The sequence below is a fragment of the Drosophila hydei genome, unplaced genomic scaffold (assembly GCF_003285905.1).
Source record: "Drosophila hydei strain 15085-1641.00,03,60 unplaced genomic scaffold, DhydRS2 tig00008114-arrow-pilon, whole genome shotgun sequence".
NCBI lineage: Eukaryota > Metazoa > Arthropoda > Insecta > Diptera > Drosophilidae > Drosophila > Drosophila hydei.
The window spans coordinates 3,702,026-3,728,537 of NW_022045827.1; the positions used below are offsets into that span (position 1 = coordinate 3,702,026).

Sequence of the window (26,512 nt, forward strand, 5' to 3'; positions counted from 1 at the left end):
AGAAGAGAATCGAGAAGAAAAAAACCTGATGACTGCCTCATTGGTTTGAGCTTTGGGCTTTGGTTTTAGTTTGTGGTTTGATACCCTGTACACTGTGAAAAATGGTATATTGGGTGGTTACTCTTATGATCTTGCCTAAGATGCACAGTATCGATAAATATCGATTTAGCATTAACAAAGTCTTATTAAATTAAGCAATTAAAGTTATTCAAGTTATTAAGAACAAAAGCCTTGCACTGCTTACAGAGTATCTCACTAGTCAACCACAATCTCGACTTGTCTCTGACTCTGTCTTGATCTTTATCCATATCTGTGCACTTGGCTCTATGTGGGCACATGGAAATATTAACAAATATTTGCGCTTATTTATGTGGCTTTTGTTTTATCAGTTTGTTTATTCAATGATTATGCTGAGAGTCGGCCAAAACAGACCTCGGATTGCCCTCCAGCTTTAAGTCTGGCTAGTCGGAGCTTGGTACGCTACTCTGCCAGCAGTCGGGTACCAGCCGGGCAAATATGTAATGAAGCATAAGCAATTATGATAATGTCGTTTGTGTTTACGTTCCGTTCCGAATTTTTTTTGTTTCCTATGTGTGTTGTTGTTAAAGCTTATCAGCGACAACAGAGTCGAGTGAACAGAGCAGCCTCCAAGTTGTTGACTAAAGTGAAAAGTCTGTATGCCGTTTGTCGACTTATATCGGGTCGAAGTTATTATGCTCTAGGTTATGTTTGGCACAAAAAAGGATAAAAGAAACTATAAATACTTATACTATCAATGCCCATATAAATTAAAGATAAATAATTTATATATAATATTATTCGTAAGCATTCCCTAATTGAAGAACTTGAATAATTGGTAATTATTATGATTAATAAAGAAATATATAGTATCGACTAAAGATAGAATTAATTATTTGCGTAGCAGAAGTTTTATACAAAAATATTGGCTGAATTAAACATAGTATATATTGAATTGATTGTATAACCTAAGCCAAATAATATAAGATTTGTATAACAGATAATCAAATTAAACCCTTCACCAGAGCCTTACATCATCAATTTAGCTCGATCTTGTAGTTGCTTTGAGCTAGCTAAGCTTAATCAGCCAACTGACTGAAAAGCAATTCAACGACAAATACTACTCTTTTGATTATAATAACCTTTTGAACTGCAGCTCAATCAGTTCGATTGCAAAGCCCGTTCCACAGTTCGTATTCAGTAAGACAGAAATTGCAAATTTTTCAATTTGTTTCATTTTTGGGCTCAACTTTAGCCGAATGTCACGTAAAACACGCGCCGCTCAGCAAAGAACTGTAACAAAAATATATTTCTCCTTTTTTGTATACTCTGTTCGATCGGGTACTATAGTTTTTTGTATACAATTTGTATGCAAAAGCCGAACTGTTGTATACTGTTTCAGATAGTTCAGAGTTTTTAGAAATACCTATATATATTTCTATGAGTTCGAAAATAAACCTAAAAATGAAACAGAGTGTCACAACTTCTGCATGTAGAAGCTATCCGTTACTCCGTTTTTATTCTGGTTTATTTTTAGCTTTGGCAAAATCGTATCAGGCCACGCCTCCAACAGGTAGCTGCAATTTGCAATTTGGAGTTTTTCCAACAAGTTCTGTGGCTTTTCGGTCGGGCAAGCAGCCCAAATATTGACGCCCATTGGCAATTTATGCAAATCAACACTGAAAAACTCAACCTCCAGCAAGCTCCACTTGGCATTTGGCTTTAGCTTTAACTTTGGCTTTGGCTTTGGCTGCGGTATTGGCCTGGCACCCAATGGCACACAATTTGGGCACCACTTGGCACCACTTGAATTAAGCCATCGGCCTCGGGCCTCGAAGTAAATTAAAATTGACAAAAAGTAACGCAGTGAAATGCGTAGCAGCTCTTTCTCCAAGCTGCTCAAGCATAATTTTGCCTAGAGCTTCTGTCACTCTCTTTCAACTATCGCTGGCAGTGGACCCCATAGATGATACTTGAAAACTCGTTGAGTCAAGCGTTTATCTAAAGTTCAACAACTTATGCAAATCTGTGCGTGTGTGTGTGAATGAGTGTGCTTCAATCAATGCTGTGCTTACAAACCACACTCACACACACACACACACATACACACTTGCATATCAACATTCAGATGTGCAGGAATGTGTTGTTGGGTTCATAAACTATGCATATCTTTCATATTTCTATACCCTTACTGATGGGGCATTCCAGTTTTTTCACGTATCTATGCATTTGAAGGTTAATTTTAATTCTTTTAGTTTTACGTTTTATTCTTACTATGAATATCACACTGAATAAATCAAATTAGTTTCATTTCGTTGTGGCTTTTTGGCATTTTAAACTAAGAACTTTTTGCCTTCGTATATAATAAAAAAGGGTATTTAATATTTGAAAGCTCTCAGCGGTACTTTTCTTAGTATAAACCGCAATTGTATTTCATTATTTTCTTCTTTTTTTGTCAAAAGCTATCTCGGATCTGGGCATGAGTACACATACTTAATCTTTATGCTGCGCTTGTTGTTCTGTTGATGATTAATGTATATGTGTGTGCGTGTGTGTTTGTGTGTCCAGTGCATTTTGAAGCGATTAGTCATGAGTTGTTGTTGTTGCTGTTGTCGCTGGCGACGCTCTTGAAATTGTCGGACAATGTTGACTGCCCGAATAAGCGGCTTAGGCACTGGCAAAAGCGCAAAGGTTAAGTCAATTGAAGTGGAAAAGCCAACAGTAGGATCACAAACAAATAAAAAAGAGCGAAAGAAAAATAAAAATGTCCACATGGAAAACACAGAGAATGGTTATCAATTGTCACATGGAAATAGATTGATTGAGTGTGAATAGAAAAGTTGACACAATGCAGTTGCTGTTGCAGTTGAAGGATTGAAACAGTTGATGTGTGTTTTTTACAATGACGGATAGATTATCTGAAGAGAACTCAACAGTTTTTATTGACTCGACCAGGTAAACACCTGATGGACTCTTTTTTAGAAGTCTCACTCTATCAACATGAAATTCAGTTGTGGTTGTTGAAAAACGATTAGAATTTTCCTGAAATATTTTAAGCTTGGTTTTAAAACATTCTCTATTATTAAACTTTAAAATGTTCCCTATTAAAGTTATTTATCTCTTTAAACCAAGTTGAACGTTTTTGTATTTTATTTACTTCTAAACATTATTTATTCATTATCGGAGCTCTTCACGCTAATCCACTAGGGCTGCACGTACCCTAGCACGGGAAGTGCTTAACTTTGGATTATAAAACAATGCCAATATCAGGTACCAATTGATAAAGTCTACTTGAATAACGAATGGCGCATTAAACTATTAAAGTGGATCACAATTGCCACTTGTTCAAATAAGATAAATACATAAGAAAAATATCTATGCATGAATAACAGAAATAAATAAATATTTAAGAACTCAACGAGTTGTATAGCTACAGCTAGATATTAAAGCATTCAGATACATAAGTACACAGAACTTAATTAGAATTAAATCCAAAAAATGTATGGAAAAGAGTACATTTTCCATATTTCTATGTGAAAAGTATAAATTACATAAAATAAAAAAAATAACTTTATATAAAAAAAAAATAATAAAATATTATAAAAACTAAAGTTTTCTGAAAGAAGCGTAATTAATATAGGGTAACTATTAATCAGTGCCAATATATATTTAATTAATAAAAATCATATTTGTCAATTCTCATACATAGAGTATCTTTGTAGTCGAGCACTCTCTCTCGACACATACCCTGCTCATTTGAATGCTCGCTTAATTCGAAACTTTATGCAAGTGTTTCCAGTGCTGCTTATAAACAATTATAAAGCGCTTAACTCGACTCGACACCACCAGCACCAGCTCGAAGAAGTGCTGATCCGAGCTATTTACGCTTGAACTTGACCTTTTTATGGGCATGGTCGGAATGCACTTAACCGCAGCACAGTGGTTCGCAGTGGCTTTGCAGTAGCTGCTTATAGCAACAGCGTCGTGGTCGTAATTCATCATTATGTTCATTGGCATGGCACCGCCCCAATGTTTGACGTTAAGTAGCTGCGTCTAAGCCGCTTAAAATGGCGAGAGAGAAAGAGAGAGAGGGGGAGAGAACGGACAGTAGAGAAGCATTAGCAGTGACCGAAGAATCAACTGATTCGCGTTGGCAATACGGTCTCGTGCATTGTTTGACCCAATTTGCTAGCTGCACGTTTTGCCACACACACACACACGAGTGTACATATGAGTGTGTACGTGTGTGTGAATGTTGTGCAATGCACAAGTGAGTGAGTGCCTTGGCCTGCTGTGCCTGGCCTGGAGTGTGCCATGTTCTTTGTTGCTAATTGGATTAATAATGACAGAAACAATGGAGCAGCAGCAAAACTGCATGAGAAATATCGTAGGATTATGTAAGTCAATCGGCAGACAACAAAAATATGTCGGCTGCCATATGGAGCACATACAGAGCTGTCAAAATATAAGTCGCTAAAGAAAAGTTAAGTCCATGAGTTGGGCAATGATTTTCCTTAAATGTAAATTGGAGCGTTTACGAATAACTAGTCTAGCGCAAATATTTTTTTGTTATGGTTATCAGAAATGATTTCGTAATAAGCCATGAAGGAACTAGTTCATTTAGTGACGTGGAATTGGATTAAATATTTTGTTACGATTTGTGAATGGATTTTATTTTTGATAAAAAAGCATATACGGTTATGCGATGATGTCATAAATACAGAAAAGAACTAGTTCATTAGACTAATTCATATAATTATTAAATTATTCAAGTATAGTTCTCATATAGTAAAAAGTTTCAAAAACATTGAATTTTACAGTCAAAGATGAACTTGTTTCAATGAACTAGTTCAGTTATTAAACAAAGGTTTGACTATATATTGTATTAAAGAAATATTTATAAGTGAAGTATTATATTGAACTAGAGATTAACTGAATATTGCATAAAACAAATATTAGCACTTTGTTGAAGTAAATTTTTAAAGAACCAGTTCACCTAGTTTCATAGCTAACTGCAGACATCTTCAAATTTGATCATGATTCGTTCTAAACAATCTTCATGATAGCGACATATTTGCTGAAAGGCCTAAACCAATCGACTCGAAGTGCCGTTTAATCGGAGCGCTTAGCTGTTGGCACTTAATACGACCCATTTTCAGCACAGTTTTTCAATTACCAAATAACTGACCTCATAAATTATTACACTGCTTATATCATTCTACAATAGGTGGAAAGGCAGAGCCGGTAAATTGCTTTATCAGCAATGGAACAGTTAAAGAGTCAACAAAGAAATACTCTATACCAATGAATGGAACGGAACGGCGTATCTGTGTGTGTGAGTGTGCTTGTCTTAGATACGCTATCTAAACACTGTCCCCAATATTGTTATGAGCAATAGCAGTTCTCAAAAACCAATCGCCGTGAGATAAGCAAAACAAAATAGAATTTTGTTAATGATATTTCCGACTTCGGGCTTTGATTAATTCTGGACAATAGATGAGCTCATACAATCGTATAGAGATGTAGATGTATATTTAAATATATACTTCGATAGTGCTCGTTCTATTTTTAACGTATGCATAAGATATATATATTTATTATTATTATTATAAACCTTGGCAATTTGTTGCGGCAGGTGAGAGCGGGGCTACGGCTGAGGGAACGGTTCGGTTACGGGTTCGAGTTCGAGTTCGAGTTCGGGCTCGGGTTCAGGCTTTTCGCTTTTATTTATGTCTGTTCTACATGAGTCAGTTGTTTTTGTTCTTTTTCTTTTGTAGATTTTGACACTTTGTCTTTTGCTTTAATGTTTGGAACTCTGTCCGAGTTTTATCATCGAGCGGTAAAAAGCTTACGGTTCTTATTTTAGTTGTTGTTGCTGTTGATATTGTTGCTTTGATTTTTTGTTGTGAGTTAAAAGTTCTTAATGGCAGCTGTCCTCATAAATTTAATTAAAAATCGTTTAAAATCCTTTTTCTCCAAAAATTGCTTGAGCGAAACTTTTACTGCTCAGAGGTGACTTAGTGTCAACACGTGCCCAATTGTTCTTGTTGCTGCTTGCCTGTGTATTAGTGTGTGCGCGTGAGTAAAAGTTTTGGGGCAACAACAATAAAAAGTTTTGCTGCAAAGCAACGGCAAGTGCAAGCCAAGTATCCGCAAGATAAAAACTTCTGTAGATAGAAAAATACAAGTGGAACTTTTATGCAGATGTTTTTTATCATGTTTCGCTGGTCTTGTTATTTTCATTATTGTTGTTGTCACTGTTCGCGTGACAAACAAATAGAGACAAATTCATAATTGGCCACGAAGCAACCCCCAAGAGCTAGACGCGGGTTGTTTGCTTCCAGGTTGCGTCGCCATGGCGTATGATGAATATAACGCACGTGCCTGTCACACGTTTGCCAGTGCGCCTGTTATTCCTATTGTCATTGTTGTTGACATGTTGCTGCTGTTATTGAGCTTCTGGCATGGCCTTACCCTTCGGATTTCTGACTTAGTCTTCGTCTTATTGCCTATTTTGCTCGCTTAAAAAAAGGAAACAAGTATCGTAATATTATCTATAATTTCAAATTTTTAAATTTAAATAAAATAATTATTTTAATATAATCATATAATGACACTATATTATTATTATTACCTATTTTTTTGTTACAATAATTTCTCTTCTTTAAGTATTCCTTAAGATAATTTCAACTTGTTGACATTCTCTTTGCCCTATTTGAATCAATTTTATAAGCCCTGTTTTGTCAGCATTGTCAAGGCACACAAATGCCAAAAATGCTCATACGCAATGTTGACCCAAATTTTTGTGTTCCTTTTTTTCAGCTAAGCCAAAAACACCCTTGAAACAGACAATCCCATGCAGTCCAAATACTGTCAGTAGAAGACAGAAGTGGCAAATGATAGAAGAGAGAGGGAGAGAGAGAGAGAGAGAAAGAGGTACAGTAGGGTGTTTGGGCTGCGAAGGCAGTTACAAGGAGGGTTGCAATTGCTATATTTTGGGCGCGGTTTTCGTCGTTCAGGCCATTGTTATAGCGCTGCATCATGTTGAATTGGGTCAGGCCGGCACGTGCCTAACGCTACATGAACTGCATCAGTATGCAGTTTCTATATTTAAATCATATTATGCAAGGCCATATGCTAGCAGTTAGTTTCATATTTTCATTTAAGCTACGCCTCCGGGCCATGCTAAGGCTCATTAAGAGATAAAATGCGCCATATCCTGCGGCCCACTTCAGCTAATTATGCAGCTGCAGTGCCTTCAACTCACAACTGATGCGGCTCCAGGCTACACTCAGACTTTTCATTTGAATCCAAAAGGAGCAGAAAGTGGACTTAAAGAGGGCGAATTGTCCGCGATTCCAGCCATTGTCCAAGTGACGCAGTCGGCTCTGTTGACCAAAGTGACTAAGTGATTTGTGTTGTTTTTGGCTTAGAATTAAAAGAGGATTTTGTGCCGCTCGGTAGAGACAGAAAACTTTACCAGCAACTTATATAAAATTCTAAAAAATAAAATTCCACTTTCATAATTGATAAAGTTTTATAGTGTTGCTAATCAGAAACTGCTTTGTGTTGTGCGACATTATTCGATGCAAGCTAGACCTTATAAAGTGTAGTTTCGGTTCGTTATGACGGAAAACAACTTTTCCAAAATATAACTTTGTTAACAGCAACAAAAGAGCAGTCATAAGTAGATGAGCCACAGCGAAGCGGAAAATGTAAGTTGTATCATTTATCAACATTAACATTGGGTAGAGGCAGTGAAAAAGAAACCCAAATGAAATGTTATGCATATGACAAGAGCTGCCAATGAAGCTATCAAGGCACAGACGAAGACTCAACAACAACAATGCAAATATTTTGGTTGGGGCCGCGTTGTCAATGAGATTGATTGTTCCGCCAGCTCAAGTTAAAGGAAATAAATAACTACTTTATCGACCAAGTGGCGCCCCAGTCTCAGGTGTTGGCCAAACAAATGTCCACTAATGATGTGGCGCACTCAAAACATTTGCCAAGCCAGAGCGACAGCTGAGTTGATGTTGGAGATGACGGGCTGTTTATATAGAGATGTTAATCTCGGAAGCTCCAAAGCTCGTGCGGCATTTAAAATGCTTAAAATGTCCACACTAAACGGAATGTAATTTACAGACTTATCTTAAGAAAGATTTATATTTTAGAAATGTTATACTCTGTTCATATAGTGCAATGGGTCTTATAGGTTTTGTGCAGCTTTCAGCTTGTAGTATAGTCTCTGGTTGGTGTTCTCAGCAAGGTTATTTAATTTAGCCCATTTTGTTCTCCTGTTGTTTCCTCACCTCTGATCACAAGCTGTCAACAAAGGCGACACTTGAGCAAATACGAAATTTATTTTTAACATATTTATACAATGTGAGCTTTAGGCGCAACAGTTGCTTACCAATTATTTGCATTTCATTTACTGACAACTCGGCAGTAAATAACAAAAATAAAAAGTTAATAAATACTAGAGCTAGGCTAACTGCTAGCTCGTTTCGCTTGCAAATATATATAACAAGAAAACTCTAGTCGCAGGTGCCCGACTACGAGATACACTCCATAGCTTGTGTCTATAACACGTTTGTAAAATAACTTAAAAAAGAAAGATAAAAACCGTCGGGGCCAAGGCTTGAACTCACCGCCTCTAACACCGCCACTTCACTGCTCGATCGATTAGTATCAAATGCAAAGTAAAGTAACAGCTAACAATTCAAACACAATTCAATCGCAACTGCAATTCTTCGAATAGAAAGAAATGCACATTTATTGGAAAAATGCGTGCGGTTGGCGCTGCTTGCCACGTGCTTTTCCTAATTGGCCAAAGCCTGTTGCTTAACAACAACGGATTTCAGTGAAATCTTCAGCATTTGAGCTACATATTTTATTGAAATATTTTACAGCTTAGTAAAAAAGGAAAAAATTATACTCTTTTACATATTGGCTATATTTGCAATTGGGAAAGTTTTGGAGTTGGTATCTAAACTAAAAAAAATTATAATTATATATACTTAATGACCTCATTTTAACAAAACTATTATAACCTGATTTGCGATTTTGAATCGGTTCAGAGTATACAAAAAATATATAAATATATAAAAAATAAAAAAAATAAATAAAAACGAAGTGTTGTATAGCCTTCAGTATTGATATTTGCAATTGCGAACAAGCGATTATTTGCAATTTGTCATCGTGGGGCAGCGCTGAAATCCGAGTCTCAAAGTCGGCAACTGAAACTGATTTTGCTTATTATTTTTATGGGATATCATATAGCTGGCAAGCTTTCAAGGAACTCAATCGAAGCTCACGAACAACAGCTGAGGCAGCAGTTGAACATGAAAATGAAAAATAAATAAAAACAGGAAAAAACAAAACTAATTTCAAAGATAATACCCTCTCTTTGGATACCCTTATACAAATAAATAATACATACTTTATACTCAACACAAAAATAGAGCTTAAGTTTGCTGAAAATGTCATTGAAAGCGGAAAACCTTCTGCAAAATTACATTTTTCAATTGATAATTTGTATATGTATATATATTTATCTTTATATATTTATATTTATTTATTTATATATTTAATATATACGTATAAATTTCCCATATTTTATTTAAATGTATTCATATTCTATACAAGTTTTGCTTCGTGTCTAACTCATTCTGTCTTATTGTATATAGCGATTTATAAATATAATTTAATACTCCAAAATGAAGTTCCACTTCATTATAATACAGTTTATTCATACTCTATTTCTAAACTTTTTCGCAAATCTCAGCAGAAAGCGAAAAAAAATGCACAAATCAATTTGTTTTGCTTATTTTCCGTTCTTTTTTTTTAACTTATTTTTACACTTCAGCGAGCATGTCGGGAGTATGAGCCGGGGTTGGGGGCTGGTTGGCTGGTATTCTGGGCCTACAACATGTATTCGAAACTAATTTAAATAAAAACCAATCTGGCTGAAAATGTCAAACATAATTTGAGCCTACTGCGTGGCATCTTATCGCTTTATGTGTTGTGACGGGTCTTGAAAACTTTGCCGTTTGCCTTGGTTATGTGTGTGTGTGCGTGTGTGTGTCGTAGCGTAACTATGACTGTGACTGTGACTGCAACTCAATTCAAATTGCCAAACGAACTTTCCACTCGGCACAAACAATTTTTATTTTTATAGCTCCCCTTTGCGTTCGCCCCTCCCTACCTTTAAGCCTATTCAGCTAAAACCTATCCCCAGCACTAAACCAAAACCAAATACCCGACACGTTTCACTTTCGCTGAACTTGAAACGACGACGAACTTGAGAACATGGCCGCGCATGCTGATGATTATCCCAGACCCCAAGCAAAGCAGCAGCCAACGCGAGCATCCTTAAGCCTATTCACACAGACTCAGCCAGCTTCAAGTAGGAGTATCTTTAACTCGAATGCTCGCTTAGCACATACCCTGTAATTGGTAGAGCTTTATCTCTTACTGTTTCTTATTTTAAATTTTAGTGTAATTGTGATTTATATAATAAAACAAATGGAATCGATTAATGTAAAATAATTAAAAATAAAAAAAAATTTACAATTATTATTGAATTATTGGGAAATTTTCAAAAATCAATATGGAAAATGTTTTTAAAAACAAATCGTAACGAATACCAATTACCAACTTTATAAGCTCAATTATAAATATTCTGCGCTGCAGCACACATTGGACACATAAAACCATTTTCCCCATTGACACTGAGTACAGGGTATTCAAAAAAGTAAAAGAAAGAGACAAAGCAAAACAGACATAAAAATGCTTGGACCAAAAGCAACGACTGCGATAAGCGCACGAGACAATGAAAAGGAAAGTGGACAGCAAGTGCTGTTCACTTTTAGGCGCTATAAAGCCTGCTCCTCCCACAATTATATATAGGTCGGCAAAGTTATGAGAATTGAGGCAAAACATTGGACTGCACCATAAAAGATTACAATAAAACAGACCGCAAATACAAATAAAAACGTCCACAAGCAATGGCATTTATATTGGCCAGTTTGAAGGAAGCTTCCACGTCTTCCTCTATATGTAGACTTAGATATATTTATATACTTGAATAGAAATTAATTAGCCGCTCATCAATGAGCAAGGAATGCCAAATGTAAGTGGAGTATTGAGGATTGACGGCGGGTGTAAGGTCAGTAAATTCAATTCAATTCAATTCAATTCGATTCGATTCGATTCGAGTCTGTAATGAAACGCAGCTATCAATAACGCAGGTATATAGATTGCTCAATCTGTGCGCTATTGATTGTGTTCAGGGTTGCATGAAAATGGCTAACATTGAAGTAAAGATTGGCCATAGGAAATATATAGTAAAGATACTTCAATCATAAAATTTAACATATTGTCTTTTATATATTTTCACATATTTCTTTTAATATATATGTCAATGAAAAAAAAAAATTAAATGAACTATATATACATAAAACATGGCTGTATAAATAAAAATACAAATCAATAATTAGAAGCGTGAAGATAACAGAACATATTGTTTGTTATCTTCACTATTGGCAAATTCCTAACAGAGCTTAAAACTAGCTGGTTAAAGAATATATTAACCTAGTTCTGACATATTAGCATAAATGCATATATTTTTCATAAAGATCTAACAAAATTTGTTTTAAATGAAGTTGAAATATATATTTTTTCCTAATAGAATGCTAAACTTGTTTTATTGTCATATAAGATCAAAGAAATTGTTTCGAGTCTTTGAAAAAAGCAATTCGAGTTTGATAACAAGTTTTATGGTCTGCAGTTAACTGTATATATATAAACATATTGATAAGCTCAGCTCCAGACAGTAAACTTTCTGCACAAAATCCAATTTTCGCCCTACTGATTCGCAGTGCATAAAAAGGGCCAACCTTTTGGACCTTTTTTTGTGCGAATACCACAAAAAAAAAATATTACAAAAAAAGAGAAGAAGCAGCATTTTGCAGCAATCAAAAACCGCAACATGTTAACTGTTAATGCCCCAGACACCTATTCGAGTCCTGAAACTCTCCATATGTGTGGCGGAACCCAAGCCGAAACCCAACAATGAAAACTGTTCGCTGACCGTAAAGGCACCAAATATAAATTATATTACCAAAGTGCGTGATCGACTTGAAGACACTCTGTAAAGCACAACACATTGTCCCAATAAATTATTAAGCTGAATCAAATGAGTTACATTTCTCTTCTATCTTCAAATTATGTCTCATTGAATCGATTCAGTTGACGAATACCCTATGTAATCACAGTTGCACTTCTCTAGCTATAACACTTACAATTACAGGATATTACAACAAGATGGGGCTGCCAAGTCTCGGCTCTCAATTATTCAAAACAATTTCATTTTATTGCGCAAGTTTTGGGAGCATGCAACGGGTAACGGCACAAAGCACAGTTTAAGCTAACAATGCGGCCAACACTTGGTTGACCCGGCCTCCGGAGGGGCTTCGGATGGTGCTGAGGGCAGGGGCAGACATAACCCTTTTTAACTGTGCGCGAATATAAAACATTTTGCTGTGGAGAGGGCAGGAATGTTGGACCTATGAGGTAGGCGTGAAAGCTAACACATAAAGCAGCAGGCTGATGGATGGTGGGTGGTGAGGGGTGTTGGTCAAGGGGCATCAACTTACCGTTTGTGGATGGTTGCAAATATTTGGCTAAGCTCAAAGCGAAGGCTGCTGCTGAAGATGAAGATGAACGGGTTCGTAATCCTTTTAGCGTCTGATAATGAAAATTGTGCCAGTCGCACGGCGCAGCAAACACCTATACGGGCGCACACACACACACACACACTGATTTCCACACACAGAGGAAGAGAGAGAGAGAGAGAACAGCAGCTATTAATGAAGTCTAGCCACACCGAGGGGATAAAGGCGCTATTAATTAACTTCGTATTATAAAAAATATCTTTAAAGTTGCGTAAGATTAAATGTAAAATTTACCGCGTAATTTAAGCAATCGAGCGGCTTAATCAGCGTTAATTATGTGAGCGAATTGTTGTTTAATGATTTTTTTCAATAATTCACACTTCTTTTACTTTCAAAGCTTTTTTTGATTATAAATATAAATAACTGTTGTTTTTGTTGTTGTGGTTCTTTTAGCACATTTTAAAAACAGCGTAAAATTGAAACGTATTTTTTCGTTATTTTTTTGGTATTTCTGTTAAAACACGCAGCAGCCGCAACGAAACGCACAGCGCGAACATCCAAAACCTAATGAAAGCAGAAAATTGTTGTGTTGTGTTTTCATCTTCGTTGCGGTTGCGCGGTTGCACATCAAACCGAACCGCATCGAGCCGCAACATGTTCGAGCGGTCGTTGCGCCCATGGACGGCGCTGTTGTGTTCGCTGGCGGGGTTCGAGCAGATTCAATTAGTCAAGTACAGAATTTTTGTGTATCTGACGAGATTTCACAAATAATTAATAAAATATTTTTCTGTCAATAAAAAAAAAATAATTTAATAAAATGATAAGTGGAGCTATGCCTCTATGCCGAAGATCAAGTTCTTAAAGGATATCGAATCAAATAATTTTATTTTCAATATTTTTATTTCGTTCTAATTTGTCCTTTTTTAATCTTTCAAGGAAAATGATCTATATGCATAATTAGAAAAAGGTTTTAGTGCAGACATTAGAACCATCAGAACAGCCGCCAGTTACACTTAGCCCTTGGTTTGAGCGTATGCAAATCTGTGCTTGTTCATAAAACCATTTTGAAGACAACCGAAAAAGGGTTCATAAATAAACAGTCGTCATAAAGGGTCAGATCCGGCCAACGTAAGCCTGAAAATTCATTTGTTCAAGTAGTCACAATATTGACAGCAGTCGCAGACCATCGACGAGGTGCTTGAAGGGTATTACAAAATCAGATTCCCATTTCATGTAATTAAATCCAAGCAGCGCCTACGCCGAGCCAGCGCTAGCCGGATAGTCGCACGGATAGCAGGAGAGTTTCGCCAGAAAACATATAGAAGTAAGCCGGGCCAACAGACAACCACAACAACGTGCTGGTTGTCAAGGCAACTGATGGGCCCAAAACAATTGACAATTGTTTTTCTTTTCGCAGGTAAAGCAGCGCGAAAGGACAAGCCTAGCACCTGCAAAAGGTAGCAAAAATTCTACAGCAAGTGAATCTGCGATTCGGCGGAAGTGCGTAAAATTGCAATTTGCTGCAAGGTAAATGCTACAGGATCTAAAATCAAATCAACAATCAGCCAAGGAATTAGAAAATGAATTACTACGACGAAGAGATCACAATCAGCGGCTCAGCGGATGGCAAACATCTGAGTAGTGTGCCAATGGAGCGACAGTTGAGCCGGACGAGCGGAGCCGCCAGTCGCGCTGCGGGCAGACAGCGGAATATGGTAAGCGGTTAACTATAAGGAAGTATATACTATAAGGAACTATATATATCCCATATACTACATACAGAAAATGCAGGGCAGCTCCGCGGACGACGATGGCCTGTTGCAAGATATCATAGATCACGATGATGAGGCCGATGACAGCGATAATGACGACGACGACGACGATGATAGCGAACTGCAGCTGGGCGGCATGGCGGCGTCCGCATCACGGCCACAAACACGACCGGGCAGCACACGGAATGGGAAACAAGTGCAGCCAATGCCAATAGGTGATGACCAGCTAAGCTTTGGCAGCTCGGATGAGGCGGCCGGAGAGCTGCCAGCAGGCGTCAAGATGTTGCAGCAACAAAAGAAGCTGCCACAGCCGACGCAGCAGCGGCACAGTGCTGGGCCGGCACAGGAGCAGGCGAATACGTTTGAGCTAACGCCGGATAAATGGGAACAGCTCCCATTGCAGCCGGAACTGAAGGAGCTATTTCCCTACATACTCAAGTATACGCCGCAAACGATCGAGACGCCTTACCATCTGCAGCCCTTTGTGCCGGAATTTGTGCCCGCCGTGGGTGACGTGGATGCCATACTGAAGGTGCAGGCGCCAGCACTGCTGCAGCCACAGGCACAGCGGCAACGCGAATTGGATGAGCAGCTGCAGCGCTTGGGCCTTATACTACTGGACGAACCATCCGGTGCACAGAGTGAACCCAGCTTGCTGAACATGAAGCTGCGCTCGGTGCTGAGCGGCGGTCGAGCCGGCAATTCGCGCCATGCCGCTCGCTCAGCGACGCTGGTGCCCACCGCGAAGACTGCCAAGGATATTGAGAAATGGATAGCCGAGGTGGAGCAAGTGCATATGACGCAATCGATGTACGATGCACAGCCCCGTAAGGACATCGATGCCCTGCTGGAGAATTGGCCGCGCTCCTTCGGCACAGCTGCCAACAAGGAGGCTGTCGACGAGGCCTACCGCGCTTGTCTGCAACAACAAATATCGCTGGTTGATTATGTGCGTTCGCTTTGCGAATGCTTCGGTGTGGAGGGGCCGCTCGAAACCCAATCGGATTACATACACAATATACAGACGCTGTTTGCCCTCTACCTGGCCGCCAGTCAGGCCTGGGAGTAGAAGCAGGAGTTTGTGGAGTTCTTGCACTAATAACGCTAATGGCTTCGATTAAGTGACAGCCAGACGCCGTTTGTTTGCCTTTGTGCGGGATGCGCCCGCTGTTTGGCTATTAAATCGACTGGAAAGCACGTTACTCTTTCGCTTGTCTCTCTCTCTCTCTCTCTGTCTCTCTTGTTTCAGTTGGGTGGGGAATGACCTAATAGCGGAGTGGAAGCTTTACGTCTGCTGCACTTTGTAGTGCGAATTACTTTTTATCTGCAGCTGCAAGTGACAAAAATGAAATTTGGCTTGCAATTTTTTCATTCGCTCCGTGAGTGGATTAGCTAGCTTCATGTCTTTTGAACGAGGCACAACAAGTTACACTGAACTGCCAAAATATTGAATTGGCTCAAGCAAAGGAGCTGAAATAAATAGTGAAGCTAAAATCTTACATAATGCTTATTGGGGCAGCAAAGCCAACCTGTTGTAGTCAGGAGGAACGAGCAGTTAACCCAATCGTCCAGTTGTCCAAATCGCCAACAACAACAAATGGCTAATTAGAGCCGATTAAGACAACATTGACAGCAACGTCCAAAGGCAGCGATGATGTCGCTGCCACCATTTGACAAGCTTAATTATGCGTGCACCCGCAAAGCGCCATTAATGGCATTTTCGATGCGTAAGCACCTGCTGTGGACACACCTGTTCGTGATGTACATTGTGTACTCGCATTATGCACCCACTCCATGTCCTTGTGGGCCGGCTGGCTGTCAATCAAAGCAGTCAGCACATGCAAAATGCATTACATTGCAGTTCATTTTCGCCATCAGCTGTGTCGCCTGCAATGGGCAATGTCTTCATTACCCACAACTCGATCACTTGCGAAGCCGACTTATAGTTCAGTTAAATTAAAAACTAAATCGAAACTTAAAATCTGCTATATTACGGTCACAATATTGAAAGTACTAAATTTATTTCAATTTCAAATCACTTAAATAAATACATTCAAAATACAATTTTTATTTTTAATTTTACTGGTTCAGCTATAGACGTATATTAACTTTTCGAGCCCAATTATTACTATAAAATATCATGGAATAATCTTTAAATAAATGATAATAGCGCGTTTCATAAGTGATAATCTGAATAATGCATTTCTTCTTATCACTTTTGCAACAAAGACAACTCTAAGTGTTCCCCGAACATATTATATAGAAAAGTATATAGTATATAGTATAGTAGTAGTAGTATTTTCAAAAGTAGTCAAATGTAATCTGTTGACTGTTACAAATTAAAATAAAAATGTTATGTTTTTATTTGCTGTGGTATATGACTTGGTTGCGAACATGCCATTGTGTTCTGTATAATGTGTTTTATAGCCAGGTTAATGTTGATTTAGGTGTTTTAATTTTATTTGATATGTAAGTTCCATATTAACCTTCTGTGTAGCCCAGACATTTGTCTGGTGTTTTAGTTGAGATGAACCTGTGGGCAGTAGTCGTCTGTGGATGAAAATAAATATACTGATATTAATATATAAAATATAGCAAGGTTTCTTTTAAAATAATTACAGATATTACTCAACATGGGGAAATGAAATTCCTATAGCAGATCAAGGATCTCCTCAGTCCCACCACAACTTATGTATTTTGTATAAAGACAAATTGTGTGCGCTAAGCACTGGATGAGGCTCTTAAGGCGTAAAGCTATCTCGCTGAGAAGTACATTGATTCTAATCTGAAGCTTGAATAGTTGTTCAAAACCAAAACGCAGGTAACACTGTAATAATATTCCATATATATACTCTAAGCATAAATTTACAGTCAGCTCTATTTTTAGTTTTTATTCATGCGCCGCCCTTGGCACTTGTTGCTGGGCGTGGCATTTGGATTGGCCTCTGCATTTAGTTGTTTTTTGGCTGGAATTTATTTTCAACACAGCCATGCAACACGGCAGTTGCAACAGCTCATACAACAGGATGTCTACGCCTACTACATCAGTCCGAAGATCTTCGCTGTGGTATGCCAGTCAAATTAAATGATCAAAGTTAATCAAAGTTTCCAAGACCTGATCCACAGTTCAGTTTCTTTAGCGTCGCAAATGAAACATCGAATAATATGCAGCGAATTATGAAGTATGGATTTCCGGGACTGGATGATGTGAGGCTCTACAGCGACTTTGTTCTGTCCTACGATCGGCGCAATCGCGTGGCGCATTGGGTCTGCGAGCACTTGCAATTGGCCAATTTGCAGGGTGCGCGGGGCGTTGGCCGCGCTGGCGCCACCTATCGTCCAGATTTGAGTGTTCCTTCGAATTTTCGTTCCACGCTCGCCGACTATAAACACTCGGGCTTTGATCGTGGTCATCTGGCGGCCGCTGGTAATCATCGTGAGCAACAAGTACACTGCAATGAAACCTTCTTGCTGACCAACATTGCGCCACAAGTAGGCCAGGGCTTCAATAGCGGCGCCTGGAACAAACTGGAGATCTATGTCAGGGAGCTAACACAGAATTTCGGTTCGGTCTATGTGTGCACTGGTCCGTTGTTTAAGCCCCGAGCACAGGGCAATCGTAAATGGAGCGTGGAATACCAAATGATTGGCTCAAGTATGGTGGCAGTGCCCACGCACTTCTTCAAAGTGATCATGGTGGAGTCGAGGCTGCCTTTGGGCAAGCCCTATATGGAGGCGTATGTGCTACCCAATGCGCCCATACCGGATCAATCAACCCTACGCGACTTCCTTTGCGATATACGAGAGATTGAACACTTCGCAGGTCTTCATTTCTTCCAGGGCATACGCCGAAGTGCAATTTTCGGCAGCAACTATCCAAGTGAATCGCAAGTTTTTCGAGATTTTGCATGAATTCTAAAAATAATAATATATATATTAAAAATAAAGTTCAATATATCATGTGATAAGGTTTCAATTATTATATAAACATGAAGGCTAAATTAATGAAAAGCAAAAAAATAGGAAGACGTTTTACGTTTATAAGTTCGAAATCAGAATCAAAATCAATTTCATCGAGGCTAATATCCTAGTTGTTACGTTAAAACGCTACATGAGAGCTGTGGCAATACTACATCTGAATACTGATTAAAATACAAAAATACTTTTCATACATAATCAATATTAGGAGGCTATGACTTTGTAAGCGTTTGTCACTTGTATATTGAGATCTGTAAGAATCAACACAAAATTAAAAGTAAATCGGTGCCACTAAAAAGCATAGTTACCTAAATATAGTTGCAACACATAATAATGTCATACATTGTAGACCCTGGAGCCCAAAGCTGTGCGTTCTATGCGCTGGCGGGCTTAACGGGATTCGTATTCGGCGCCTACTTCCAGCAGGAAATTGCGATTCGTCAATTGTTCTGGATGATAAAAACGGACCCATATGTGTTTCATCATCGACGAAAACTGTATCCACTCGTAGGTATATATTTTATATGTTTCGATAGCGGAATATTGATAATCAATGGTCAATATCAATGACCTTTCCCTGTTCAGCTGTCCACATTTCGAACAGATCATGAAGCGAGATTGTGGAATCGTTCCAATTGTCTTTCAAGCAAAATACGCGATCATCTGGTCGTTCCGCTATTTGATATGGTTACCAATATATTTTTTACTAAGAGACCAGAGTCGCTATCGCCCGATTTGCTTGATCTGATGAAATATGGCCTGCCCAGCATGGAGAATTTATATGTGCACAAAGACTATGTGGTCTCGCAGGACCTAAGTACCAATGCTCCCAAGTGGATGTGCGAACATCTGCAGGGCAACTATAAGAAGCTAACGACCGAGGCAGACGGCGATGCACTGCACCTCCGCTACAATGATGCCTATGTGCTAAGCTGCGGGGCCACGCGTGTTTGCAAGGCCTTTAAGCTCGAAATTTGGCGTAAACTGGAAAAACATGTTTCCCAAATGACTGAGAAATTCGGTTCGGTGTACGTTTATACGGGCCCCATGTACTTGCCATCTTGTCGGCCCGACGAGGATTGGACTTTGGAATATCAAATTGTTGATTGGATTCCGTTGCCAACGCCATCACATTATTTTAAGGTGCTCATTATTGATCCACAGCTGCCGGAGTGTGTTCCCTATATGGAGGGCTACATAATAGATAATAAGCTGAATTCAACATGCAGCAGTACCGAATTGACCGATTATCTGTGTGATATAGCCGAGATTGAGCGGCATACTGGCCTTCGCTTTTTCGAGGGTGTTCAATCAACTGTGCGTTTCGAGAAAAAACAATATAAGACTGAAAATCAACCATCCAATCTACAATATCTTAGTGAGTCTATTCACTCAATGCATGCAAATCGTCTCCGAAATCATCAGTTATAAATAAAATTCATTTTTAAATTTCCGCTGACATTTTAAAATGTAACTGTAAACTTGAAAAACAGAGTTGGTGTGATTATTTGTGTTGCAGTATTTTTAGTGGTTCGGTATCGATATATCGATACAAAGATTTTTTTTATTTTGCTAATATTACTGAGCCCTGCGTCACAATTCTTAAAAGATAATAGTTTAATTAATTTGATTAAGAACTGGTAAAAAAATGTTAACAGATGGGGAGATACTTCTACCACATTTACGAAACGTATTTTAAAAATATCGCGCAACATATATCGAAATCAATGTCACTGAGCAGTGCACATCTGTGAAATAATATCGATATATGTCGCACAGGCGACAACTTTACGTGGCAAACTGTCAAATGCAACCAATAAGCAGCAGAAAAAAAAATCGAATTTGCGAACTGACGTGGAAGTTCGGTTTTGCTTGGAATTTTTGTTAAAAACTGCTTTACCTGTGCGCTCATTCCCAGCGAAAGCTGCAAATAATTGCACAACAATCGCAAGACAACGCATCTAAGCACAAATTTCGGCGAAACAACGTTTGAAATCGTTCAAATTCGTGAAAACGAGAACGCGAACTTTGAGCTGCAATTTGAGTGTGTTGTGTCTGTGTGAAAGTTGTTGCTACGGTTTTATGTGCTCATATTGAGTTGCTGCTGGCATACCAATATTTAAAGATATGAATCCGAACATGTATGGTCCACCTCCGACACAATTTCAACCACAATACCCAGCGGGGCCGCCACAGGGCCCGACGGGTTGGCTACCACAACAACAACAGCAGCAGCAACCGCTGCAGTCGCAGGCAGCCCCGCAACAACAGCAGCCACATCAACAGCCACAACAGCAGCCACCAACACAACAACAACAACAATATGGCGCTCCAGTGACATCTGCTCAACAGCCATATGTAAATGGCAATTATCAGCAGGTGAGCTTAAGCTCTTAAAACCAAGTGTTCCACATCCAGGCTCCAAATGAATGTCTACCAATTAGGTGACTGCAGCAAGTAATAAGTTCAAGTTGTATGCCCTGACGATAGCGTTTCTTTTATTTACTCATGTAGCAGTCACTCTAAAGAGGTCAACTAGGCTTTCATAATGGAAGCTGTCTGATAAGAGCGTACACATAATTGAATTGCTTTAGCATGTCGTTAATTTTGTTCTCTATCTATATCTCCCTGTCTCTCTCGTTCTTCGTCTTTGGCTGCCTTTTCAAAGTTGACCACGTCGATGTCTGGCCTGAGTGTGAGTGCTAATCCCTTGAAGCCCTCACAACCACCCATTCCCATGCCCACAGCTGGAGTTGGACCTGCTGTTGGTGCGCCATCGGCCCCGTTTAATCAGTTCAACTCGAATGCTACGCCAACGTCGCAGCCAATGCCTCTTGTTGGTTCAGGCATGAATTTTAATAACAATAACAATGCGTACGCTGCAGCCTATGCAAATGGCTCGACAGCTCCGTCTCCGGCTCCGCCAGTATCTTCAGCTGGACCAGCAGCAGCGGTTGGGCCATCGCCATCGCCTTCGATGTATCCGCCCACATCAGCGGCGCCCCCCTTGGCTCAGTCGGCATCAGTAACTCCATCAATGCCACAGAGCGTGCCCAGCGGCATTAATCAGATGACACTCAATAGCGCCAGCTTGGCTGGTTTGCCGCACATGCCACCAAAACCATCTGTACAACAGTTGCCACCAACATCCACAACTACTATGCAGCCACTACCGCCAGTAGCGCAGACAGGCGCATATGGACGACCTAATCAACCGCTGTTGCCGCCTGGTGCCGCTGCACCAACCGCATTGGCGCAGCCTGGCATGCCACCTCAGCGTCCAGCAGCAAGCAGTGCTTCTGCAGCTGCATTCGCGCAGCCTGGCATGGTGACTCAGCCACCTGTTAGTGGTTCAAGTTCTATACCGTATGGAGTGCCACCACCTGTCAATTTTCAAGGCTCATATGCTGGTCAACCAGCTCCGGCTCCGGCTTCAACTGCATTTCCAGGTGCACCTCCGTTAGCAGGACAGCAGACAGCGTCACAACAGTTTGGCGCAGCTCCACCGCCAGCACTCGGCTTTCCGCCGCAGCCCGGGCAACAGTTGCAGCAGCCATCCATGTCTGGTTATCCACCTCAGCCAATGCCCGGCTATCCGCCACAGCCCGGACAGCAAATGCAGCAGCCTGTGCCCGGCTATCCTCCTCAGCCTGGCAGCTATCCTGGACAACCAGGACCCGGCCGCCCTGGCTATAATGTAAGTATCTATGGTCAACGCTAAAGAAGGACAATTCATCTGGTTGTTACTTTATTAATATAACATGAACTTATTGTTATAGCAGCCGCCCATGCCGGGAGCTGGTAGTATGTATCAACAGGCACCGCCGCGCCGCCTGGATCCCGATCAAATGCCAAATCCTATACAGGTGATGATTGAAAATCAGCAAGCAGCTGGTGGAGTCTTTGTAACAAACCAGCCAGGTTTATTGCCGCCGCTGGTGACCACAAAGTTTGTGGTGCATGATCAGGGCAACTCGTCCCCGCGCTTTATGCGCTCCTCTCTCTACTGCATACCCAATACAGGTGACTTGTTGAAGACGACGGCACTGCCCCTAACCCTCAATATTTCACCGCTGGCTCGCATTGGCAAAGGCGAAATGGAACCGCCAATTGTAAACTTTGGTGACATGGGCCCAATACGTTGCAATCGCTGCAAGGCCTACATGTCGCCCAACATGCAGTTCGTGGATGCTGGTCGTCGTTTCCAGTGCCTTATGTGCAAGGTTACAACGGAAGGTGAACACTATATACATTGAACTCATAAGATTGAATAAAATGTAAAATTGTTATTTATAGTGCATCCTGATTACTATCAGCACTTGGATCATACCGGACAGCGCGTGGACAAGCATGAGCGACCGGAACTGCTTTTGGGTACATACGAATTTCTCGCCACAAAGGATTACTGTCGAGTAGGTTTCACTATTTTATTGGCTGTTAATTTTTTCTAAATTTCCTTTTTTTTTTTATTAGAACAATACAGCGCCAGAGGTGCCCGCGTTTATATTCATCATAGATGTATCGTACAATACGGTCAAATCCGGATTGGTGCATCTGCTTTGCTCGCAGATTAAGAACATACTCAAGCATTTGCCAGTGGACCAGGGTCAGGATAAGTCAAAGGTGCGCGTCGGCTTCATAACTTATAACAGCACTGTTCACTTCTACAACATCAAAAGCAACTTAGCCCAGCCCCAGATGATGGTTGTGGGCGATGTACAGGAGATGTTTATGCCACTGCTTGATGGTTTCCTCTGTCATCCAGAGGAGTCGGCGGCGGTGATCGATGCTCTAATGGAGGAAATACCGCGCATGTTCGTTGACACCAAGGAAACAGAAACTATACTCTATCCAGCTATACAGGCTGGTCTGGAAGCGCTTAAGGCATCGAATGCCTCTGGTAAGCTATTGGTGTTCAACTCAACGCTGCCTATCGCTGACGCACCAGGCAAGCTCAAGAATCGCGATGATCGCAAGCTGCTTGGCACAGACAAGGAGAAGACGGTTTTGACACCACAAACGACAGTGTACAATCAGCTTGGACAGGAATGCGTACAGCAGGGCTGTTCCGTTGATCTGTTTGTGTTCAACAATGCCTACATTGACATTGCTACCATCGGTCAAGTGTCGCGTCTGACTGGTGGCGAGGTCTACAAGTATACATACTTCCAAGCAGAGCTCGATGGCAAGCGTCTTATTGAGGATATCATTAAGAATGTATCACGTCCGATTGCGTTTGATGCAGTGATGCGCGTCCGCACCTCGGCAGGCATTCGGCCCACCGAATTCTTCGGACACTTCTACATGTCTAATACCACTGACGTGGAGCTTGCGAGCATTGGTAAGTTGCAGGCGAGCAAATCTCTCTGACATGCTTAACTAACAGCAATTATTTTTTCTTTTTACAGATGCGTCCAAGTCGGTGAGCATAGAAATCAAGCATGATGATAAGTTGCCGCCGGAGGAAAATGTCTACTTACAGGTGGCCTTACTGTATACATCATGCAGTGGCCAGCGTCGTCTGCGCATATTGAATTTAGCTTTGCGCGTAACTGTTACTATAGCGGATGTATTCAAGAGCTGTGACTTAGACGCCATGATGCTTTTCTTTGCGAAGCAGGCGTGTTTCAAGCTGATGGAGCACTCGCCCAAACAGGTCAAGGACAATCTCATTCAGCGATCCGCACAGATTTTGGCCTGCTATCGCAAGCACTGCACATCGCCGACATCCGCTGGACAATTGATACTACCCGAGTGCCTGAAGCTATTGCCACTGTACGCGTCTTGTTTGCTGAAGAACGATGCCGTCTCTGGAGGCTCCGATATGACTCTCGATGATCGCTCCTATGTTATACAATTTGTGTTAGCCATGGATCTGAATATGTCGGTCAACTATTTGTATCCACGTTTCATTCCCATACACACCGTGGAGATCGATGAGTCGTCGCTGCCAACACCTGTGCGCTGCACACATGAAAAGATCACCGAGGATGGTGCATATATACTGGAGAACGGTGTGCATCTGTTTATTTGGCTGGGCCAGTCTTTGTCGCCCACATTTGTACAATCCATATTTGGTGTCCAATGCACGCAGCAAGTGAATGCCGAACGTTTCGCAATCACCGCCGATACGCCGCTAGCACGTCGCATTACGAACATCATTGATCAGATTATGGAAGAACGTACGCGTTACATGCGGGTAAGTTGTGCAGATTAAACAAGCGAGCTAATATTCAATTTACTAACCTCATTTTGATCCTTGCAGGTCACCTGTGTACGGCAGAACGATAAGCTTGAAAGTGTATTTCGGCATTTTCTTATCGAGGATCGGGGCACTGATGGCTCGGCTAGTTATGTAGATTTCCTGTGCCACATGCACAAGGAGATCAAGGACCTGTTAAGTTAGCACGTAGGCAATTCACATAAATCGTCGACTGCCAGCAGCTACGGAACTGAGGAGCGGTGGTCCAGAAGCTACTCACAGAATCGGGCTCGCATGCGCCGTCTCTCGTTTAGCAGTCGTCGGTTTAAATGAGCACGTTGGCATATTTATAGCATATAGAGCAGACATAAATTCAATTATACATACATATTCATATATATATACATATAAACATTTAGCCGCGAAATCATTTCGAGCGTTACAAATCTTCCATTAACTTTTATTAAACTTTCCACATTTTGCATGTTCTCTATATTGTTTGTCAATCTTAAGTATTCCATATGCTTGTGTATGTGTGCATGTGTGTTTGTGTGTGTATTTCTGCGCTATAAACATTTGTTAAACGAGCAACTGCAATTAGACAAATTATTTTCGAGTTTATTTGTTCTTTCTTCAAATTTTCCGTTCAATTAACTTGGATATTTTTAATAAAATTGAAAATGTCAGCACCACAGTTACACGAGAAATTTTCGTAGTTCAACACGAAACAGTGAATAAGGCCTGATGCAATAAATATTGTATACACATCGATTAACGATATAGAAATTAAAGAGTTTCTAAACAACAAGGAAATTGGAAGAGAAAAAACAATTTCATACTTTTGCTACTATGCAATATTTGGTTATCCGCGCGTAATGTACTTTTTGTATCGTAATTCAAATGATTATTAATATCTATAAATAACCATAAATTTCTTGTGAGAATTATTTTAATATTTAATCGGTATATGCGACCCCTCTACTTTACAACCCAAAAATCTTTGTGCAAAAAGAACTATTGAAAAAGAAATAAAAAACTTTATTTTAAAAAGCTAAAAATGTCGTTTCCATTTGACTGGTTGTTTTTAATAAACAAACAAATATTTATTAACAGATTTTTTTAAGAATTTACCAAGGAATTTACTTGTAGAACTGGCAGAGGTGTTATACCTCATGAATCGGGAAAAAACCCTATGATATTTATCCTGAGTAACTACTATGCGTTTTTAATCAATGTTCCTTTCGTATTCGTTGTTGTTGTTTTCTACCCCTTGCTGAAATTGATAGCTCTTCCTAAACTGAAAGCCTGTACCATATAGTTTAAAAAAGAGGTAGTTAAAAGATATTTATATATATATATATATATAATTTAAAATTATATATATTTTTATATATTTATATTTATATTGTATTGTATTTATTAGGCCTTTAAATATCTAGATTTATTATTATTTGACGTGCACATTTTACATTTACATAAATTTTATAGTTTTCCTTCTTTCGTTTGGTATGTTTAGAAAAGTTTTCGATTTCAATGTTCCCGAAATTTATAACAATTAAATAAATGTTGCCTAAGATGCAGCTCCTCTCACAATCTGTCGCCCTGTGTATTAGTTCTAAAATTGTTGTCCAAATTACAAAAAAAATCTATTTAATTTAAATTGAATCGTAACATCGTTGGCAAACAGACAGTGCACACAGACGACAGATTTTTTTCTAAACATTTTCATATGGTTGCATCAGAATTAGCTCTTACAATTAATGTTAAGTTTATATAATTACATAAAAAACCGATCGCAGCTCAAAATATTGAATATATCATTTATCCTTGCTGTATACAACTTAATTATTTGTATTATGTTTAAG

General features: G+C 39.7%; 5 protein-coding genes across 8 annotated transcripts in view; 4 read left to right on the plus strand and 1 right to left on the minus strand.

The window, feature by feature from the left end:
- The window catches only part of LOC111594233, a 53,756-nt gene extending 40,778 nt beyond the window's left edge, over positions 1–12,978 (minus strand). Inside the window, exon 1 of the mRNA XM_030224415.1 lies at positions 12,678–12,978. The gene's annotated coding sequence lies outside the window, so the exon portion shown is untranslated. The remainder of the gene's footprint in view (positions 1–12,677) is intronic.
- Positions 12,979–13,652: 674 nt separating this feature from the next.
- LOC111594240 (intraflagellar transport protein 46 homolog) lies at positions 13,653–15,570 on the plus strand. The gene is made up of 3 exons (XM_023307450.2): positions 13,653–14,019; positions 14,113–14,410; positions 14,478–15,570. Exons 2-3 carry the CDS (start codon positions 14,276–14,278, stop codon positions 15,534–15,536), a joined length of 1,194 nt encoding a protein of 397 aa, XP_023163218.2. The 5' UTR covers positions 13,653–14,019; positions 14,113–14,275; the 3' UTR covers positions 15,537–15,570.
- A 1,611-nt stretch (positions 15,571–17,181) lies between these two features.
- LOC111594235 (endonuclease G, mitochondrial) lies at positions 17,182–18,379 on the plus strand. 2 transcript variants are annotated; one of them, XM_030224441.1, is made up of 3 exons: positions 17,182–17,288; positions 17,355–17,534; positions 17,594–18,379. In XM_030224441.1, exons 2-3 carry the CDS (start codon positions 17,364–17,366, stop codon positions 18,377–18,379), a joined length of 957 nt encoding a protein of 318 aa, XP_030080301.1. In that variant the 5' UTR covers positions 17,182–17,288; positions 17,355–17,363. The 2 variants fall into 2 exon arrangements, with proteins under 2 accessions (XP_030080301.1, XP_023163212.2); XM_023307444.2 differs by having other exon boundaries at positions 17,281–17,296.
- A 257-nt stretch (positions 18,380–18,636) lies between these two features.
- LOC111594234 (endonuclease G, mitochondrial) lies at positions 18,637–19,898 on the plus strand. Of its 2 annotated transcripts, none has more exons than XM_023307440.2 (2): positions 18,637–18,952; positions 19,031–19,898. In XM_023307440.2, exons 1-2 carry the CDS (start codon positions 18,779–18,781, stop codon positions 19,874–19,876), a joined length of 1,020 nt encoding a protein of 339 aa, XP_023163208.2. In that variant the 5' UTR covers positions 18,637–18,778; the 3' UTR covers positions 19,877–19,898. The 2 variants fall into 2 exon arrangements, with proteins under 2 accessions (XP_023163208.2, XP_023163209.2); XM_023307441.2 differs by having other exon boundaries at positions 18,875–18,956.
- A 337-nt stretch (positions 19,899–20,235) lies between these two features.
- On the plus strand, positions 20,236–25,650 carry LOC111594239 (protein transport protein Sec24C). 2 transcript variants are annotated; one of them, XM_023307449.2, is made up of 7 exons: positions 20,236–20,824; positions 21,114–22,142; positions 22,228–22,681; positions 22,742–22,857; positions 22,919–23,786; positions 23,854–24,644; positions 24,711–25,650. In XM_023307449.2, the coding sequence occupies exons 1-7, from the start codon at positions 20,573–20,575 to the stop codon at positions 24,849–24,851; spliced, it is 3,651 nt and encodes a 1,216-aa protein (XP_023163217.2). In that variant the 5' UTR covers positions 20,236–20,572; the 3' UTR covers positions 24,852–25,650. The 2 variants fall into 2 exon arrangements, with proteins under 2 accessions (XP_023163217.2, XP_023163215.2); XM_023307447.2 differs by having other exon boundaries at positions 20,237–20,824; positions 22,225–22,681.
- The last annotated feature ends 862 nt before the right edge of the window (positions 25,651–26,512 follow it).